Source organism: Maniola hyperantus, chromosome 3, assembly GCF_902806685.2.
Source record: "Maniola hyperantus chromosome 3, iAphHyp1.2, whole genome shotgun sequence".
Taxonomy (NCBI): Eukaryota; Metazoa; Arthropoda; class Insecta; order Lepidoptera; family Nymphalidae; genus Maniola; species Maniola hyperantus.
The window spans coordinates 2,556,316-2,578,120 of NC_048538.1; the positions used below are offsets into that span (position 1 = coordinate 2,556,316).

The 21,805-nt window shown below is 37.5% G+C and overlaps 2 protein-coding genes across 3 annotated transcripts; both read right to left on the reverse strand.

The window, feature by feature from the left end:
• Positions 1-550: 550 nt before the first annotated feature.
• On the reverse strand, positions 551-21,299 carry LOC117996688 (SH3 domain-binding protein 5 homolog). 2 transcript variants are annotated; one of them, XM_034984813.2, is made up of 6 exons: positions 20,959-21,299; positions 13,289-13,351; positions 8,582-8,759; positions 2,468-2,586; positions 2,000-2,083; positions 551-1,909 (listed from the first exon to the last, which is right to left on the reverse strand). In XM_034984813.2, the coding sequence occupies exons 1-6, from the start codon at positions 21,025-21,027 to the stop codon at positions 1,001-1,003; spliced, it is 1,422 nt and encodes a 473-aa protein (XP_034840704.1). In that variant the 5' UTR covers positions 21,028-21,299; the 3' UTR covers positions 551-1,000. The 2 variants fall into 2 exon arrangements, with proteins under 2 accessions (XP_034840704.1, XP_069365822.1); XM_069509721.1 differs by lacking the exon at positions 20,959-21,299 and having other exon boundaries at positions 13,289-13,808.
• On the reverse strand, positions 14,316-20,959 carry LOC117996687 (F-BAR domain only protein 2). The gene has a single exon (XM_034984812.2). The coding sequence runs from the start codon at positions 20,934-20,936 to the stop codon at positions 18,222-18,224; it is 2,715 nt and encodes a 904-aa protein (XP_034840703.1). The 5' UTR covers positions 20,937-20,959; the 3' UTR covers positions 14,316-18,221.
• Positions 21,300-21,805: the final 506 nt, after the last annotated feature.

Sequence of the window (21,805 nt, forward strand, 5' to 3'; positions counted from 1 at the left end):
ACTGGTGAGGTTTGAACATATTCCTCGCTACATACCCTTTAATCGGATGAGTACTTGAAAAATCGTGTTAATTAATATTATTGAAGCAGTTACATATTATTTTTAACATTTTAGCTGCTCCATAGTGTTACATAACTAACATACCTAAGTGATACTAAAACTAACATACAAAAACAAAACCATAATCTAATTTTTAAATTTACGACACTCGACATCAAATTGAGTTTTACATATTTTTTATTTAGTATTTCGTTTTTTTTCGTTTAGTATTACTTCAAATAGCTAAAAGTTTATGACTGAATGTGCATTATTTTATCTATGGTGCAAACACACTATTGTGTTGTGTTGTGTCGTGAATTAAACAATTCATATGAATATGCATACAAGTCTATTATGTCACTGTGGTGTGTTTTACTCAAGGCGCGCTTCGACTTTCGCGCCAGATTGTATTGCAACACACCACAACAAAATAAAACGACTGCACTTTAATAATAGTGATCGATATCGAGTTATTTTTTTTAATTTTCTTGATCTCGATTTGTTTTGCAACATTAAGATACAATAGGAAGGTAAATGATTTAATTTAATTTATTTTATACGAATTACAATATTTCCATTTTGAATAGAAACAAACGACAATAATTTTATAAAGGTACGAATAGTTTATCAATTAAATTCGATCATATAAAGATAAGTGCACATTGAAATCGATCACACTGCAACGCATTCGCCCAAGTGTGCGCAAGACTTAATATTAAAATCCAAGAGATCCCTTAAGAGGTTCCGAGACGGTCAAGCGGCTTGGTCACGTGACCAAGTGAGGCCGGCCTGACGGTTCTGTACATATATCACCTTTACGCAAGTGCCAACAACAATTGTACTAAGTTTTAACTCAATCGGATGAATGATGCACGAATGCATTAATTTTATATAACAAGATCTATGTAGTTACTCGTATGACAGCGGGATCGTGATATTATTTTGAATTTCCATCAAACGTTTAGCTATTATCACTATCAGTGATAGTAGAACTGGTCATTCTGATAACTGGATTCTGCGTGGAATCACTGGAATCGCATTCCACCATCAAAATATCATCTGGACTCTCATTCCGATCAGAATTACTCTCTGTATACGTTCCAGTGGGTGATTTGTCTTCAATAACAGCTTTCAAGTACGACTCTCGATCTAGTATAGTAGCGTCTCTAGCTAGAGCTAGGACATCTAGCGACATCATGCTTTTAGATTTCTCATTTTTACTGATAGGGTTCGCGTTTTCGTATATAACTTCTCGACTTATGGATTTAGTGCGTGACAAGTTCGTATTGATGTTATAAGTGTCGTTGAGAGGGTCATACTTGTTAGCAGTGTTGGTACTAGTTGTAGGAGCGCTCGAGTTTCTTGGTGTGACTTCTGTGAATTTAGATCTTTTTTGCTGATTCGTTTCCTTAATCATGAGGAGTTGATCCAGTTTATTAATAGTTTCGTTTAGTTCTTGAGCCCACGCTTCGTCGGTTTCCACGTCTTTTCTATCTATAGGTTTGGAAGCTAATTCCCTCACACGCATTCTGAGTTCTTGGAGGCTCGATTCGTCGTCTTTTTCAGTGCCTGCTTGTGTTTCATCATGTATAGGGTCTCTTTCTGCTCCAACTCCTGGCTCTCTAGGTCCTACAGGTATACTGTCTTTCCCTGGTGGGTACTCCCCTCTGCGTCTGTGTATCTCTTCGGATATCTCCTCCAAAGATTTTAATGATTGGGAATATCTGAACTTAGCGCCCGCTATGAGACGTTGTAGCTTTTCTATTTTCTCATTCTGTGCTTGCAATTGTTCGTCGCACAATTTCTTCTCTTCAAAGTATACCCTCGATTTAATGATATTTCGTTTTAGACTTTCTTCAAGTTGTGCTACCTGAAATTAAAATGGAAACATGTGTTTTTTAGTTCCTTAAACATTTTAGTCTAATTTATTATGTAAACTTGCTACAGCAATAGAAATTACCTTTCGTTCAGCCGCAATATAGGCGGCGGCTTTTTTCTGATGCTCGCGACCACTTTCAGCTTTTCTTTTCTCTGCATCCATAACCTAGAAAAGATAATTCAAGATGACTTACAATAGAACAAGGTTCAGTTCGCTTCATATTTTTAGTCTTTTGTGTCCGTTTATTTTTCCTGCATGTTACCTACTGGTTGTATTTTTGTACTACTTTTATTTAAAGAAATTTGCCTGTAGATTTTTTTTTTCAAATGCCCCATCCAAATTAACTCTCGGCCTATGCATCTCTTGGAGTTATGCCTCTTTTAAGTAGATTTGACGGTATCTGTCCTCGGCTTTTCGCATCTAATCGATGCCAGTCATTACTAAAGGACGTCCTACACTCAGTTTGCAATGACAAAGTTGTTTCTCGATGACCTTTCTTGATGACTTCAACATCCTTATGCAACCCTGTTAGAAAGTAATGTACCATACCTTGATGATGGCATGGTTGAGCACCTCCTGCCAGTTGCTGTCGAACTGCCACTCGTCCTGCTTGCTCACGAAGCGCTGCTCCGCAAGTGTGACCGTCTCTTTGGCGGCTCCGTGTAGTTCTACAAAGCAAGAAAACATATCCTTTGTTTATTCGAGTTGCCCGGCATGCATCGCTTTATATGAACGACTCATGCGCTGTATGTTGATGTTACTATGTTACAAACTTTCCCGCAAGTTCCTATATTATGTTAGGTACTGATAAAATGCGTCAAATCAGTTACAGTCATTGTCGTCAACCGATGTCTTTTGTAGGGACTTCACACGCCATGGTCTTGTGCAACCTGTAAGTCTAAGAAATGGTTGGGATGATTGGCTGAATTTATAGTATTCTTGTTGCATTGTAGTCAATGGTGAAGGACCAACCTGAGGTGAGAAGATCAGGATCATCACACTGTCTACTCCACCACACCTAAGCGGAGCGGAGAGGAGATGTGTACACTTGTACAGTAAACCAATCCGACATTTAAAAGTCGCGAGCATCAGCTAGTGTAAAGATAAATATCCAACTCCATTTAGACCTAAAGCCTAAACCAAACAATTTAATACATGAAGGTCATTGATAAGAGAACCATACCTACATTTGTATGCGCTAATCTTATCAGACGCGTGTTTGTCTGTGGGTATTCAGTTACTGCATAATCTTAATGTAATTTTTATGTGACGTGTTTTATCACCTAATTACCTTTACTATAGGGCTCTTTCTGTTACGTAATAGCATAAAAATGATAGACAAAAAACTCAGTGGACATTAGCCATTTTGAGTCACCAATAGACATGTGTCCGCTATAGCTTAACTTAACTGAAAACCGCTGCCGTGCCTATAGCGTACCATAGCGTTATTGTCGTAGCTAACAACGGTTATCAGCTAACATCTATGACGAACCACCTGACAACGCAACGCTGCCAACTGGCAACTGACAATGCATTGTTTGGTTTTTTGGTAACTAGAAACGCAATAATTATGCCTTCTCTTTCTTTTTTTCACTGAAAGCTGAGAAGGAGCGGTTATTGGCTACCGGCTTAGTAACTAAGAACTTGATAAACCAAAGCCGACCTTATCTCTATTAAGCTAAGGCTTAACTCTACAAGTACTTGTCCATTACACTTTGATCTATCAATTTTAATACAGTTAGCCTTAGAGTAATAGAGATAAGGTCCTCTTTGGTTTATCAATCTTCGTGAAATGTTTTTGGTTAACTGGATTGTGGCAAACTATTCGTGCAGGCGTCCATTATAGTTTGACCTATGTCAATGATCATTATAATTAAACTTTGCTGCTATGAACTTAAGGTTGTGATTACTTCACGATATTCATGAAAGTAAAATTGGTTTTATTTTAGTGAATATGCGCGCGCTAGCTATACAGACGGTATTGATGGTATTGATACGGCAGCTAGCTTAGTTACTACTACGGAAACCGCTGCGCGTTGCGCATATTAAATTAGTTGAAACACAACTCTGATACCGATATTCGGCAACGGTTATCAATATTGGTATTGAAACTAAATAACTGATGATTAACCGTTACCAGAAATAGCCAATAACGCCCATCTTTAGTCACCAATGAATCACAAAGTCTATATTTTCGAATGTTTTTTTATACAGAGTTCTCTAATAGAGTAGTACGGCAAATATTGATTCGTTTGTGGTTGGTTGGCCACTCAAAAAGGTTAACGCCCACTGAGTTTTTGTTTTTGTCATTTGTGTGGGATTACGTTACAGAACGGGTTGCGAAGCTGAAGTGGCAATGGGCAGGGCACATAGTTCCGTAGTGGACACTCCTTTTAAAAATTATAAAGGTAAACTGCTGCGCGATTGCGTTAGAATGACAGATACAATGTCACGATCGCAATCACCTCTCATTGGTTGACGCTCGCTCACTATTGGCTACAATTCATTGTTGCAACAAGAATACCTAAATTCAGCCAATCACAACAATTGCAATTGTGATAATGATTGCAGGTTTTACGGCATCGACCAGGAAGGAAACAGTTAACCGCTCACTGTGGCTAACTCCGTTGTACAGAATCTCTAAACTAAACTAAAATGACACGTCTAAATCTATTGCTATCCCTTTCATAATGTTGCTTGCGGAAAAGGATAGCACTAGATTTAGACCTGTAAATTTAGTTTAGTTTAGAGATTGTGTACAAGAGAATCTTGTATAGAAGCAGGCGTTACTTTGCGGAAGTCCATGATATATTAGATATGATGATAGATTTTTTTTGCAATTGTGCATTGTAAGGTCTTAATCTCCTGAGGATGCTCCGGTGTCGGGGCGAAACGTGCGTCGAGTGTTTTTAGGGTTCCGTACCTCAAAAGGAAAAACGGAACCCTTATAAGATCTACCTACCTTGGCAGGTAGGTAGATCTTATAGCTGACATTTGGGGAAAAATCTGAAAACCGTGAATTTAGGGTTAGATCACACAAAAAAAATTAAATTGTGGTCATGAACTAATAATTAGTATTTTCAACTTTAGAAGTGAGTGACTATATCAAGTGGGGTATCATATGAAAGGTCTTCACCTGTACATTCTAAAACAGATTTTTATTTATTTTTATGCATCGTAGTTTTTGAATTATCGTGCAAAATGTCGAAAAAATACGACTGTAGTACGGAACCCTCATTGCGCGAGCCTGACTCGCACTTGGCCGGTTTTTTTGGGATTTGTGTGGTGCTGCGTGGTAGTGGTGGTGCGTATTGCTTGCCAAGTGGCTGCTTTTCCTGCATGGTTAGCAGTGGGAGGGCGGGCGGTGCATTTCGCATGCTGCATGTTGCATCATACAGATTCAACTTGTTTCAGCGGATTACAGCAAATTAAGTTTTTGGTTCATTGCATACAAGAGAATCGGCCCCACTGTTCGCCTAATGGGAACACGGCCTAATGTTCTAGCTTGGCTTGAAATTGTATCTGCAGCGTTACGTCACGGCTAGTGGCTACGTTACGTTATTGGCTCACCTATGCAAATTGACTAAATTGAACCGTTCACACGTGCACGTGCATCATGTGTGTTAATATAAAGCAAAAACCGGCCAAGTGCGAGTCAGACTCGCGCACTGAGAGTTCCGTACTACAATCGTATTTTATAGACATTTTGCACGATAAATCAAAAACTATTATGCCTAAAAATAAATAAAAATCTGTTTTAGAGTGTACAAGTGAAGACCTTTTATATGATACCCCACTTGATATAGTTATCTTACTTCGAAAATTGAAAATACTAACTATTATTTTTTTGAGTGATGTAACCACAAATTCACGGTTTTCAGTTTTTCCCCCAAATGTCTGCTATAAGACCTACCTACCTGCCAAATTTCATGATTCTAGGTCAACGGGAAGTACCCTGTAGGTTTCTTGACAGACCGACAGGCAGACAGACAACAATGTGATCCTATAAGGGTTCCGTTTTTCCTTTTGAGGTACGGAACTCTAAAAAGCAACGAAGGCTTGACCCTTGATGGAGAGAGGCTTTACTTAAATGTTTCTTCAAGCCAATTTATCAGACCACTTGGTCAAACTATCATCATTCCGATCCATCACCAGCCAACTATTGAAAACGGGTCTCCTTTTAGAATGAAAAGGATTTGGCCATACTCCACCACGTTACCCAAGTGCGAATTGGAAAACTTCACCCACCTTTGAGTTAAAATGGAGCACTCTCATTCGCACAAATTTCCTCACGATGTTAAAGCAAGCGATACCTTTTTAATATCTTAAAACGCATGTAACTCTGATAAGTTAGAGGCGCGTGCGCAGGATAGAACCTGGACCGGATCCCCTGAGTAGGAAGGAAACGTCATAAACACAAGGTTATTATTGCTTTTTGTATCAAGCTATGTCAACTCCAATAAGCTGTGATAGCCTAGTGGTTAGGACGTCCGCCGCTTAATCGGAGGTCGGGTCTAACTTTTCGGAGTTATGTGCGTTTTAAGTGATTAAATATTACTTGCTTTAACGGTGAAGAAAACATTGCGAGGAAACCTGTATGCCTTAGAGTTCTCTATAATAATCTCAAAGATGTGTGAAGTCTGCCAATCCGCACTTGACTATGGCCAAAGCTATTCTCATTTTGAGAGGAGACCCCTCATGATGATAATGATGATGCTATGCAAAAACATTTTACAGTACACAGCAGAAAACCTCGACCTATAGAATGACATTTCGTTACTTAAGATTGAGTTAAAACGAGACAGATTTATGTGAGAGATTTAAGTAACTGTCTGTAACTATATCACGTTTTGTCGGTCTCAACGACAGCGACAATGCTCTGCAAATCTTCTTCTAAAGGTCGATGTACATTATTTTCTGCCGCGTATTTTACATCGGGCGGAGCTAAAGGCTAAAGCTGTCAGCTTGTAAGTGTGTTGCTCGATGTTTCAGAACTGCGGCGAGGCGGTATTAATTTATCTGACCGACATCACTAATTGGAGCTGCAAATTAATGTTGTATTTGTAGGTATACCTAGTACGCCCTACTAACTCACCTTTGATAACTTTATCGAGGCCATAATATATATTTATTTACTTTCAATATAGGAAACTTTTAATGAATATCTATCTAAATACTAGCTGCCCCGGCGAACTTCGTACCTCCTAACAGTCGATTCAATTTTTTTAAATTTTTCTCTCCGTAAGAACCATCCTCGTACTTCAAGGAATATTATAAAAAAAGAATTAGCGAAATCGGTTCAGCTTTTCTCGAGATTTGCGATCAGCAACACATTTAGCGATTCATTTTTATATATATAGAGAAAATATAAAAGGAAATGCTGACTGACTGATCAATCAACGCGCAGCTCAAACTACTGGACGGATCGGGCTGAAATTTGGCATGCAGATAGCTATTATGACGTAGGCATCCGCTAAGAAAGGATTTTTACAAATACGACCACCATATTTCAATATGAATCAATGAATCTTTAGGCATTTCTTGAATTTTTATAGCACTAAGAGCAAGCCTCAAGCTGAATTGAAAGAAAGAAAGAAAGAAATACGTTTATTTTTTAAAGCTGTATCACACATTACATTACATTTGTTTAGTGTAATTGGGCTTTATGGCCGTTCTAATCAAATAATAAATAAATAAATAATAATTACCAGTTAGAGCTGGTTAGGTTACCCCGGCGCCTCGTATACTTGAGTAGTAAAGTCAAAAGACCACAAGTAGAAGAAGCGCCGGAATAAACTATGTCATGTGTGGCACAACCCGAAAAAAAAGGTCCCTAAAGGATTGGCCTAAGGCTTAAACCCTAAGCATTCAGGATTTTCAACTCGATACCTGTAGGTAGCCTCAAGCAATTTCTGAGAGAACGCACGTTGACACACGGTCAGCGGGACAGATAGAATGATCCATAAGGGTTCCGTATTTCCATAATAAAGTAGGGAACCCTAAAGACATTATTTTTAATGGCCAACGTAAAAAAAACACTCATTTTATTGTCATAGTCATTTTGCCAAGTCCTTGACCGCAGTGGCCTTGGCGGAGTCAAGAACAAGGCAACGCCGCTAGTGCACCCCACAGGAAATAGCCGATTTGCTATCAACTCGTGCGATAAGACACATAATGTTACATTATATACGCCAAGTACATTATGTATATTGTATTCGTGATTCGTATTAAATTATCATATCTCTTCTCTATATATAAAAATGAATCACTAAATGTGTTGCTGATCGCAAATCTCGAGAACAGCTGAACCGGTTTCGCTAACTCTTTTTTTATAATAATATATTCCTTGAAGGATGAAGGAGAAGGAAAAAAAATTAAAAAAAAATGAATCGACTGTTAGGCGGTACGAAGTTCGTCGGGGCAGCTAGTCTAAATATATGAAAGGAAAAGGTAACTGACTGACTGACTGATCTATCAACGCACAGCTCAAACTACTGGACGGATCGGGCTGAAATTTCCGCTAAGAAAGGATTTTTATAAATTCAACGCCTGTGAAATAGGTGTTTGAAAATATTTTTCTCGGAGCTACTTTTGGGGTTGCATACCAAAATTTCTCATCTTCTCACACGCTGAATCTCAATCTCACAGTCTGAGTGTACTTACCACTAGCTCTCTGGAACTGTACGGCCGCGCGCTGGCACTCTGACCTAGCGACGTTGGCAGCTGACACCGCATCGTGATAAGGCCTGGATTTGTCCACACATGTGCCTAGTCTCTTTGTCAGTGCTTGCAGTCTTCGTGACGTCTCGTTTAGCAGCAGGTGAAATGTTTTCACGGATTCCTGCAAATGTAAAGTATAGGGGTTTAAAAAAAGTCGATATAGGTACCTTATCTTCGTATACCGTAACGGCAAAGCGACTTAGCGTTCTGGTACGATGCCGTGTAGAAACTGATCAAGGGTATAGGTTCAATGAAATTGCAATACCCCTTCCAATTTAGGCCGCTTCCATCTTTCACTTACCATGATATGAGATCACAGTCAAGGGCTAAATTGAAGGGGGTTCCCATTAGATTACAACATGGAGTTATTCAAGGGGCGGACCAACAAATTTCTGAAAGGCCAGCAACGCAAAGGCGGTTCCTCTGGTACCAACTGCAAATGTTCATGGGCAGCGGTAATCACTTAACGTCTACAGGTGATCTGCCTGCTCGTTTGCTCGCTATCCATACTAATATTATAAATATGAAAGTGTGTCTGTCTGTCGGCTAGCTTTTCACGGCCCACAGTTTAACCGATTTTGATGAAATTTGGTACAGCGTTAGCTTACATCCCGGGGAAGGACATGGGCTTTTTATCCTAGAAAATCAAAGAGTTTCCACGGGATTTTTAAAAAACCTAAATCCACGTGGACGAAGTCGCGGGCATCATCTAGTTCTTATTAAAAAGAAAAAACTTATGTCAGAATAAAAAAATCAGCATATCGCATGCGTTTGTGGTACTTATGTTTCACGCAAGAAGATCTCTCATAATATTACGCTAAATCCTAAAACCAAGGTGACAATATGTAACTCTAAGTTTCTTACTCATTTCTCATCTCATTTCCGAGATTAGTTTTGGAAGGAAGGATTGAGGGCAAAAGGGCTCCAGGTCGCCAAAGACGCAAATGGTTGGACGATATAAGGGGGTGGACAGGGCTTAGTTACCCAAAGTTGAAAGAGGCGGCTTTAAATAGAGAAGCTTTTCGCATGATGACCTCCAAACTTCGTTTTGAAGAAGGCACGCGATGATGATGATGATGAAGTTTCTTACACTAAGATGTAAGAATAGATTTGAATACTATGTTTTATTTATGAGAATTATGAGATACACGCTGAGATAATCGTATTTGGTATGCTATTACGTAAACTATTTGTATCTTTTATTTGTTCAACCTCAATGTTCTGTTATGAACCAAAGAAAGAATTTTTCAAGCAGGGATAGATTGCTGCTAATTGACCCTATCTACTGCGCTTGCGCAAATAGTTACAATATTTCATCTACTTGTAGAATACGCCTTATATTATGTTTGAGTTATAGCAGGTGTCCACGGGCATTTACAGTGCGACAAGGCTATCTTGGCGCGTAGTGAAAATCGGAACTAAGTGCCGTCAAGTGTTCCCTTTGTTCTTGTTTGAATAGTCTAAGCTTTTGTTCTCCAACAGCGCCCCCCTGTCAATGTCATTCAAGTGCCAAGAGAGGCTCTCTTTTTAACCGACTTCAAAAAAAGGAGGAGGTTCTCAATTCGTCGGAATCTTTTTTTTTTTTTTTTATGTATGTTCCCCGATTACTCAAAGACGCCTGGACCGATTTTGAAAATTCTTTTTTTGTTTGAAAGGGTATAGTTCAAAGTTGGTCCCATTTAAATTTGGTGAAGATCTGATGAACATCTTCGAAGATAGATACTGGAACTCCTCAACGGATAAGAGTAAATTGCTCGCGATCAGTGTAATAGCTTAGTAAACAGTAGATTTTTAACCAGTCATAGCATAATTCCATGGGGCCACTAAAAATTGTGAAATAATTTAATTTATTACCGAATATATTATGTATACAAGAGTTAATATAGTTCCATAATAATATTTTTTGGGGTCGGTGCCAATGAGGTGCCATTGTGGAGTCTCATAAAAATATGAAGTCGATTCGCGCAGCTAAAGCTAATTGGCACCGGCACCAAAAAGTATTATTATGGAACTATATTAACTCTTGTATACATAATATATTCGGTAATAAATTAAATTATTTTTCAATTTTTAGTGTTTGTGTATCGAAGTCGGTTTTTATTTTTTTTGTAAAATTTTTTTTGTCGCACTGTAATGTATTACAGGCTTTGTAATGTATAAACCATAAATAGGTATGCAATGATAGATTGTATTAGTAGTGTTCATATTAGGATATAAAATTCATACCTGCGGATGAGTAAGACAAATGATACAAAACGCACGGGCTTAAGTCTTCAATATATTATTATACGCATAATATAATTACGGATCTACAGTACACGGCGGAAAGTAATGTACACCGACACTTAGAAGGCGATAGCAGATTTGTAGAGCGTTGTCCCTGTCATTGAGACAGACAAAACGTCATATAGGTATGAGTGACAGAGACAACGCTCTACAAAGCCGAAATGTCATTCTAAAGGCCAATGTATATTACTTTCTGCCGCGTAATATCGTATCATTGGGTATTTGGTTATATAATCGTCATCGTCAACCGATAATCATCCACACTGCAGGGCATAACTTTCTTGTCGTGGCGACTTTCACAAACCGTGGTTCTGTGCCGTTCGTAACTAATGACAACTGCGTCTTGTTCGATATCTATACTCTATACCACTGTCCTTTTAGTGGGGCGTGCGAGCACCAGGGCTTATAAATCAATACATATAAAATCGGTCAAGTGCGAGTCGGACCCGCACACAAAGGGTTCCGTACTGTTGTACAAGACACCTTTTTTAATTTTTTGTTGTTGTTATAGCGGCAATAAAAATACACATTCTGTGAAAACTAACTCTCTACCTATTACGAGATACATCATATAGCCCGCTACACTAGCGCCAGGCAGATTGCTTCTCTTTGGTACGCGTTTCTCCAAGAAGTTATATTATAAATGAGAAAGTGTGTCTGTATGTCTGCTACCATTTCACGGCCCAACAGTTTAACCAATTTTGATGAAATTCTGTACAGAGTTAGCTTACATCCCGTGGCGTACGCCGTACGTAGGCTACTTTTTATTTCGGAAAATCAAAGAGTTCCCACGGGATTTTAAAAACTAAATCCACGCAGACGAAGTCGCGGGCATCAGCTGGTAATAAATATGAATGTTCCCAAGACCACCGTTTAAATGAGCTCAGTCGTCGTGTGTAGGGCTGAACTGGTACAAGCGGTATTATTTACTTCCCGTAACAGGTATTTACTCGCGCAACCTGTTTCTGAAGTTAAGTGTAGAGACGCTCGAGTTTCCACTGACACCTGTTTCAAACTTTGATATATTCTTTTGGTTCTTGATTTATACATAAACTAGCGACCCGGCCCGGCTTCCCACGGGTATACTCTACTTATATCTTATTACAATTTTCGTAAAGATCTTTAATTTTTAGGGTGCCGTACCTCAAAAGGAAAAACGGAACCCTTATAAGATCACTTTGTTGTCTGTCTGTCTGTCTGTTTGAAATCAGTACCCTTATTATAAATGCGAAAGTGTGTTTGTTTGTTGGTTTGTCCTTCAATCACGTCGCAACGGCGCAACGGATTGACGTGATTTTTTGCATGGGTATAGATAAAAACCTGAAGAAGTGACATAGGCTACTTTTTATTCCGGAAAATCAAAGAGTTCCCGGAGGATTTTTAAAGACCAAGCACTTAACCATTTTAAAGAAATGTGGTACAGAGCAGAGATAACTTGCATCGTGAAGACGGCTATCCGGGAAAATAAAAATTTCCACGGGAATTTTACAAAACCGATATCCACGCAGACGAAGTCGCTCGTATCAACTAGTCTGTGCGTAAGTTGTAATAAAATATGGAACATACAAATGCGTTCCTTGAAGAAGCCATAGAAGCCCCATAATTATAAGCCCTTGAATCATTTACCCTCTTAACCAATAATTAAATTTTCAACGATATTATTGATGTGGAAAGTGGTATAGTAATTATTTGGCCTATTTTATTAATTACCTAGTTAGTTATTAAAATCAATTCAAATATAAATATACTACCTGATGCTTGCGACTTCATACGCGTGGATTTAGGTTTTTAAAAATCCCGTGGGAGCTATTTGATTTTCCGCGATAAAAAGTAGCCTATGTCATTCTTTCTTTTAGGTCTTTATTTTTACTCATGCAAAAAATCACGTCAATCCGTTGCACCGTTGCGACGGGATTGAAGGACAAACCAACACACTTCACTTTCACATTTATAATAAGGGTACTGATTAGTTTGGTACTTAGTTTGTAAAAGAAATATGTTAAGGATATCATTGACTTATATATATTACTTCGTATGGACAGGGCTATTGAACAAACAAAATGGCACCGACTCAGTGGTGCTTTAGCACCAATGCAACCTCAGCGACGTCTGGTTTTCAAACGGGTTGTTCAGTAGTAAGAGGTGGCGCTGATTTATTTGGTTCCAAAACCGTGAAAATTTTTGTTCGCTTGATCATATCTTGTCATTTATATATCGATGAAGGATATATTATAATTTCTAAACTGAAGTTACACAGGTCCAAATGTATTGCTATACCGTTCATAATGCTCCCTGCAGAAAAGGATAGCACTAGATTTAGACCTGTGCGCACTATACAACCGGAAAAATGATAAACATACTCACATCTAGCTCCAATTCCAGTTTATTGATCTCATCGGTAGCTGCGTTCAACTTTTCAAGCTCCACCTGAAAATGTTTGAAGAACTTGAGACAATCGCACGGCACGCGCACGCGATCCCACGCGTGGGGTAGAAGCAAGCAACATGTAGAGACGGGAAACAAACGAGACATCGTAATGGAGACGCAATCTCAACAAAAATTTTATTATCGCTATCTTTTTAGATAAATATATCACACACCTTAGAATAATAACGCATAGTGTACATACAACAGCTTAGATTGGTGCTAATTTTTCTCGACTGAAAACTTTTTGAATCCTAAAAGAGAGCTTTGAATTTGAAAACTTTCGAATTGTAGAATAATAACAAGAATAAATTGTGCAAAATCGGCCATCCACAGTATGTTAACTAAATTGCCAGAACTTACAGAACTTAAGTCGAAATCTATAGAGCGCACTCTGACTTTGCTTAGACTTAAGACAGAGTTAAAACGAGACAGATGTATTTCTCTCACGTAAATCTGTCTCGTTTTAACTCAATCTTAAGTCTGAGCAAAGTCAAAGTGCACTCTACAGATCTCAGCCTTAGTCATGTCATCATTTTCTGTAAAAAAATATAAAAAGATTTGCATTCGATTTCATTCTGAGAATTTAGATTTGTGTACATAAGCGCATAAGCAGCTGGTAATAGGCTATCTGAAAAGTTATCATCGTTTTTCCAATGTATTTTTACACACTCACATAAATCTTGTTTGTATACTTCCGGGACCCTTCAACCCTTACATTCAAACCTTGGTCCTTGGAAGTTTAATATGGGGATTTGGTGAACCAAGCCATTTCATGAGTCGTTTATCTCGCGTATATCTTCTATGCGTTTTTATTCTAAGTCAACAAACTAACTGTACCTTATGATCGGAGAGTTTCCTGTCCCTACGTTAAAAAGCACCTAAACAACTAAAGAAATTAATACTTACATTTATTAAATCTCTTTTACACGATTAAATAATCTCGGGTAAATAAGTTCACGTGAAATTCTTATTGTTACATTTTATTATCAATTTTACAGACATAATAATAATAGTTATTTTCGAATTATACACGCCTAATTTCCAAGATATAAAAATATTACGCATTCATAATAGGAGACGCTGTTTAAACCTCAAGATTTCGAAAATGAGAGCTAATTTAGCGAGTTACAAGTTTCTTGTTTGAAGCGGCGATAGTCTGCTGGAAGACCTCGACTTCCTATCCAGGGGTCCGAGGTTCATACTTGGACATCCACCACTAATTTTTGGGGTGTGTGTGCATCTTAATCAATTATAAATATTACTTGATTTAATGGTAAAGAAAAACATTCTGAAGAAACCCGCATGCATGAGAGTTCTCCAAAATAATCTCAAAAGTGTGTTATCATCATCATGATCAACCTGTCACCGGCTCAATACAGAGATAACCTCTGGATATGCATTTAGCTATTGAGAGGGATTTTAGTGAATAAGAATACCACGAAATCCAAGTTCATAAAATCCCAACCTCTCCAGGAGATCAGGTATGATCCCTCGAGTATAAAAGTGTAAGAGTGGATAATGTACGGGATACGTAACATAAAGTGGGACAATTCCGGCAAACTAGTTTTGAGATAATACAATGGTCTTTTGTTTCTAAAAGCCTACAAGCACTAACTTCAAGCTTCAAATGAGCATGTATAAGTCCCGCAAATTGCTATTGCGCTGGAACCATGTCTCATTAACATCGAAATGACGTCATTTTGACGTCAGTCGAAATAAAAATATGGTATATATTTTTATTCGAAAACTCGAAACTTCAGTCTAGTGCTGACGTCACTAAAATGGCGGCCACGCGCCACTTTTTAAGAGGTAGCAAAAGCAATGAATTTAACCAGGCTATTATTTTGTTAAAGTCTAGTTACTTCTAGATGGCGCTATGCTATATTAGCTCTCATTATTTGACAGAAAACTACAAAAAATATGCACAATCTCGAACTTTTCGCAAAGCTGATCCAGATTTGTAAATTACATAATTAAAGAACTTATAGGTATAACAATTATTACAGTAATGGAATGGTTCAGTTGTACTTAAGTATAGGAATAATCCTAAATCTGTTTAAGATATTGAAGACTTCACTTTTGGTAAAGTTTTACTTGTTATTATTTATTTATTTATTACAAAGCAATTTTAATAAAAAAACATTGCTACTTATTCTGTTGTACATCTCTAAACTAAATATATTGCTATCTCTTTCACAATGATCCCTGCAGAGAAGAATAGCACTATATTTACAGCCGAAATTAATAAAATCAATCTATCCATAATCCATAAGCTGTGATAGCCTAGTGGGTAGGACGTCCGCCTTCTAATCGGAGGTCAGGGGTTCGATCCCGGGCACGCACCTCCAACTTCGGAGTTATGTGCGTTTTAAATAATTAAGTATCACTTGCTTTAACGGTGAAAGAAAACATCGCGAGGAAACCTGCATCCCTGAGTTCTCCATAATGTTCTGAAAGACTGGTAGACTGGTAGGTTCTGGTAGACTATGGCCAAAACCCTTCTCACTATGCGAGGAGACCCGTGCTCTGTAGTGAGCCGGCTATGGGTTGATCATGATGATGATGTTGCACCTCATTATCAAAAAGGACAATACAATTTTTGACAAACAACAATGTTGCTAACCTATAGACAGATTATACAGATGATTATAGATAGGAATGATTATTAATTTCGGCCCTAAGTTTAAAGATTGTCTACTACAACAGAATTAGTCACAGAAGTAGGTAAGTATAATTTTAGGCCAAATATGAAGAAGTTTTTTTAAGAAACCTAAAAACATATGAAATAAAATGAGATTACAATTATTGAGTAATATTTTAATATGAATATTATGTAAAACTACCTAAGCAATTATTTATTTTAATATTTAACATCAAAACACAAATTAATCAACACTAAACAACAATAAACATAAAAAGTCCTCCAGTGGTTAAATTAAAGTATGCCAATAATTATAATGTTCATAAGAAAAATAAAAAATAATATTCAATACACTCAAAATACAAAACTTAACATGCATATTTTAGAGATTCATATCAATTTAATCCACTAAGTGACTAAATTGTATGATATATTTTACCAAATCAATTCAATAGAGAATATAATATTAATTATAGTTATGTAAATTCATAATTACGATTCATAAATCATATTATGTATTTAATACTTACTAAGGGTAAAGTCTGTACTGTGAAATTTCACCACATGGTTTATTCCACCAAATTCTCTGACATTTAAATGAAAATTTAATGTTTTGCTCATACGATTTCCATATTATTATGTACAAATTATTAGGATTCTGCAGTAAAAATGCGCGGCGAAATTCCGCAGTGCAGGCTTACCCTTAGCGCAATATGACATTTTTGAAATCACTATTTCATAGTGCTGTTGAACTAATGTAACATTTCATATTCCAATAAGAAAATTATAATAAAACTAAGTGATGAAAAAATAACATCTATATGTATGTTTAAACTAAAATAATCATTGAAAAGTGCAATACACTGGCATAAACTTAGTATTCAGTAAAATTATTTTTTTAATTTAAATACTCCACAAAAGTAGATAATAAAATGTTTTTGATCATAATATACCTACTTGAAACTAAATATACACAATGTTAATTTTATGTAATGTTGTGGAAAATATTTGAACAGATAGCAACTGGGATATCTACATTATTGACCTCGGGAGGTAGATAGTGCAAAAAAATAATACAAATAAACTTAACCGACAGGCCTAAATGTACTGCTATGAGCAGTGCTATCCCTTTCATAATGTTATCTGCAGAAAAGGATAGCACTAGATTTAGAGCTGTATATTTAGTTTAGTTTAAAGGTTGTGAACAACAGGATTAGGTACAATGGGGCTGATTCTCTTGTACACAATCTCTAAACTAAACTAAAATGACACGTCTAAATCTATTGCTATCCCTGTTCTTATGTTGCTTGCGGAAAAGGATAGCACTAGATTTAGACCTGTTAATTTAATTTAGTTTAAAGATTGTGTACAAAAAATCAGCCCCATTGTCACCACAAATGGCTTCACAAATAGCAACATAATGTAGATATATTCTATGATTTTAAAGCTTTCTTTCTTGGTGTTAGTATGGGCTTAGTTTGTTAAATGATAAAATAAGACCTTTGCAAATAAGGCAACACGAGTATCTGATATTTGGGCCTTACTTAAGTATCTTGGAGACTCGCAATACATCTAAGATACTAAGGGTGAAATCTATAGAGCGCACTCTGATTTGCTTCGACTTAAGTCAGAGTTAAAACAAGACAGATGTATATATATCTCTTACATAAATCTGTCTCGTTTTAACTCAATCTTAAGTCTGAGCAAAGTCGAAGTGCGCTCTATAGATCTCAGCCTAAGTCTCAAAGTATCATAAGTCCTGCATTTCTTTATAGACAAAAGCCCTAATTGTTATTTCAATTTGTAATTTTGTGATGACACTTATAAAGTAAAATAAAATTATACATTTAGAGGTACTTAATAAGTTTTAGAAAAATTATATATTCTTAATACACATTAATAACTATGAGTTAGTCATGAATAATGGCACATGTATACTCTCGAGAATAAGTTGGTGCAATTGCAAATATATTATAATATAAATTGAACAAAAAGATATAATTAAATAATTATCATAAGTATCGAAAAACTAAGTAATTAATTAATAAAATATTAAAATTGACATAATATTATATTGTGATTGAAATGTAATATAATGTCTTTTTGGACAGGAAACAGTCCCATAAGGTACCAATGATAACATATTTTATGTCAAATAAGATATTAATTCCATAACTTTGTCTCAAGTTCAAATTCTGCTCTACATGCATAAATAAGAAATTGGATCAATCAGTGCAGTTCACTGTCACAAATATATTTGCCAGATACAAAGCGTCGTTTCACAAGTGAAAGTCGATACCCGCTGCCAATGAGTTCAAACTCAATGCCAGACAGTGTTGCACCCTCACAGTTAAACTGGGAAGAGATAGTTGCTTTATTTGAAGGCCCAGTGCTCAGCTCGAAGCGTGCTCTGAGCGATCCTACCCCTCTATCTTCTGAATGCTGAGACAATTCGGTAAATCTCCACAGAGCTTGTTCGTTCTCCGCATTCCATGTATTTTTCGGCATAGCGATTATATTCTTAACTGAGCCGCTGACAGGCACACAGACTGAAACATTAAGCAATGGTGATGGAGGACTCATAGCGTGAAGGTTATACTTGTAATCTACTTTGAGGTCTGTGTGATCTTCTTCACACTTCCAATGGGCTACCATTTGAAATGGGCAGGAGGCTGCACCGGTTTTCGGTCGTATTTGATACTTTAAGATATCCACATTGAAGTACTGTGCTGTTGGGTTCTTCTCTGATTGCCTCTTCAATAGAGATGTTAATGCAGGCATATTGAATTCTACAACTGTAGTGTCACGAGTGGACATCAACGTGTTTATAGTAATGAGCTGTTTGTTAGGCAATACATTATCCAGTCTATGAATGTTTTTCAGCCTAAAGCAAAGTTTTGCTGGATTAGGATTGTTAGCGAGCACGCCTACTATTCCAGTAGGAAATGAAAGCATCATATCTCCAGACATCTTAACTTGACATTTTGATTCTTCTGTCCCACGGAAATAAGAGTGTATAATTTCATGGAACGCGACAGCTAAGGGTATGGTGTCAGCCATGCCGATAGTGAGAGGTGAGGGTCCTCGCGACCCGGAGGAGCCGGCGGTTCGGAAGTCACCTTCAGATCGCCGCGACGGGGGACGTGGTAACGATATAGTGGATATCGTCGGCGTTGACGTTCGGAAGTTCGATTGAGTCATTTCACCGACTTCCGAGAAAAGATCGCCAACGTCAGCCGTCGAAACTGGGGTAGGACTTTCGAGTAAATTCGACTGATTTGCTTGCAACGGAGCATAAGGGTTCGAGATGTTACCATGAGGTGAAGCTGGGTTACTGACACTGGGGCTGGGGAAATTCAAATCAACTAAAAACTCACTGCTCACTTTGCTTGTATTAGCATTCGAACCACGTCTGGTTGTACCGATTTTATATTTCAAGCCTATGTTTTCTACTGTAGCCCTGAGCTCATCAACGCTCGCTGACATTGGAGCGTTTCCATTGCTAATCGGTTTTATTTCAACATGAATCTTTTGTTCCCTTTCTTCTTCAGAGTCTGAGTCTGTGGAGGAGTAAACGCTGCCCTTCTCATCTTTGGGCCTTATACAGAAGCCTTCCTCATCTACCTCCGGAGAATTCATCAGGTCCTCTTTAGGAGTCTCCTCCTCTTTCTCTTCTAAGTCAGACTTATCACCTGCATTTGAGTTTTCAGATATTTCATCCTTTTTCTTTTTCGATTTTTTTGGTTTATTTTTTGCCCTCCTACTTCGGAGGAACCATTTTGATTCACGAATAGTACTACGATTCATATTATCATCTTTATCGGGCACAACATCAGCGGCTGGTGTTCCACTGGGGCTCGATGGGGCTGAACATGGAGCCCCACCTTCATTACTGACACTGGGTTCATCTTTACTTTGAAAATTTGGTGTAAATAAATTCAACAGGGAGGTTGTTCTCCTTGAGGTCTTAGATGCAAATGAAGGCTCTTTTTTAGGTGGTTTAGCTGGCTGGGCAGGCTTGTGGGACCCGTTAGACACTGTGGATATTTGATCTGCTTCAGATATGGAATTATTAGCTGAGCCGGGCTTTGGCAGTGTGGGAATAAGTTCCATTAGATTTGCCTTCTCCAAAGCATTGTACTTTTCCACAAGAAACTGTTCTAGCAACTTCTCTACGGTTAATTCTAGGCACTGGTGCTTGAAATCTCTATGAACTTGGCCCATTAGGTCATGATTATTTTGAATTATGTCAACATAGGCATTGACAAACTGTTTCATCTGTTTTAAGTGTGCTTCCTCTACATCCTGGAAGTGTTTACAAGTTTGAGTCATTTTCTTTTCAAAGTCTTGTTTCACAAGACTGTACTTCTCTGCTAGCTGTCTAAAGTCCTCGTGCAGCTTTTTAATCTTAACTTCAGCTTTCTCAATGTCTTTGGAGGAGGCATTTTCTTTTTTTAGCTTCTCAAGCTCGGCTGATTTAGACATGTACACATCCTTAGCTTTCTGTAAAGCTTGTTTTGTATTCTGTATGAGTAATACCACTTCTAAAGTACTAGATTCTGAATCTTTAACAGCTTTGTGCTTTTTGTGAAGCTCATCTGCATAGCGGGCTACATCTTTGACTAGCTCACTGACTTTTTGGAACATGTGTTGATGCAAATTAGACAGTTTCTCAGCAGAGCACTTGAGGACGCCCCAGAAGGGCGCAAACGTGCCCTGCGCGCAGTTGCTATTCGCTTGCTTCGCTAACTTAGTCAAAAGTTTCGAATTCGATTCTTCAATATTCGATCTCTCTCTAAGATACTCTGAGAGTTCCTTGCTGGCTATAAGACCGTATTTCATGTTTTGATATAAAATATCGTATCCATTGTGCTCGTTGGAGAAATAATCTACAAAATTGACACTCATCTTTGCTGTTACGGCTGGAACTATTAAATTATTCATACATTATTTTTCATTCACTGACCTGTATTCTAGGGTCGAGCTCAGTCTCACCATTGTCGTCAGCTGGGATAGTGAATGAGGATTCTTCCATTGTAGTACCTGCCACTACGATACGAAGCCACCCAATCTCCTAAATTACATCACCGACACAAATCACAATAGCATGTACTCTAGCGTCACACTCACTTCACTTTTTCAGATAATTCTATCACACGCACATAGCTTAAAGTTTTAATATTGTGGCTAGTTAAAAACACTTATCAAAATTATAAATAGACGGGTTAATTTTCTAAATTACTTTATTACAATTTACAAATTATCAAATAAAATAAAGAATTTTTGTACAAGATGACGTCCACTTTCTTGACGGTTGACGTCGAATCATAATAATAGACAATTTTAAGCTTTTTTAATTCAAAGCTAGAGGTTGCCACTGCGATACTAACTTTTTACTCGATATTTAACATTCATTCAAAATGTATGTTCTATATTTTATTAGCGGCTGAGAATTAAAGCGAAAGCGGGTCCAAGCAAAATAGGAAAATAAAACACTTGTAACAATGACAAAATATTATGTTATTGCACAGTGACCTTGTGCATTGTTATCAGCCGCAAAAAGAATGCAACGAGCTATAGATAATTTCCGCTACTTTTCTCAATTTATGTTGATAACATAAATTAGTGTGACAAAATGTTGTGATACGAGTGAAGTTTGCAGGAGGTGTTAAACTATGCCTGCTAGCATTTCAGTAACATCTGGATCTGGAAAGTATAGATGTTAATAATCTATGATCTAGATAATATCACAGATGGCAATCATACACCTAAAGCAAATAACAACTAAAAAAATCGGCGTAATAATCGATTCT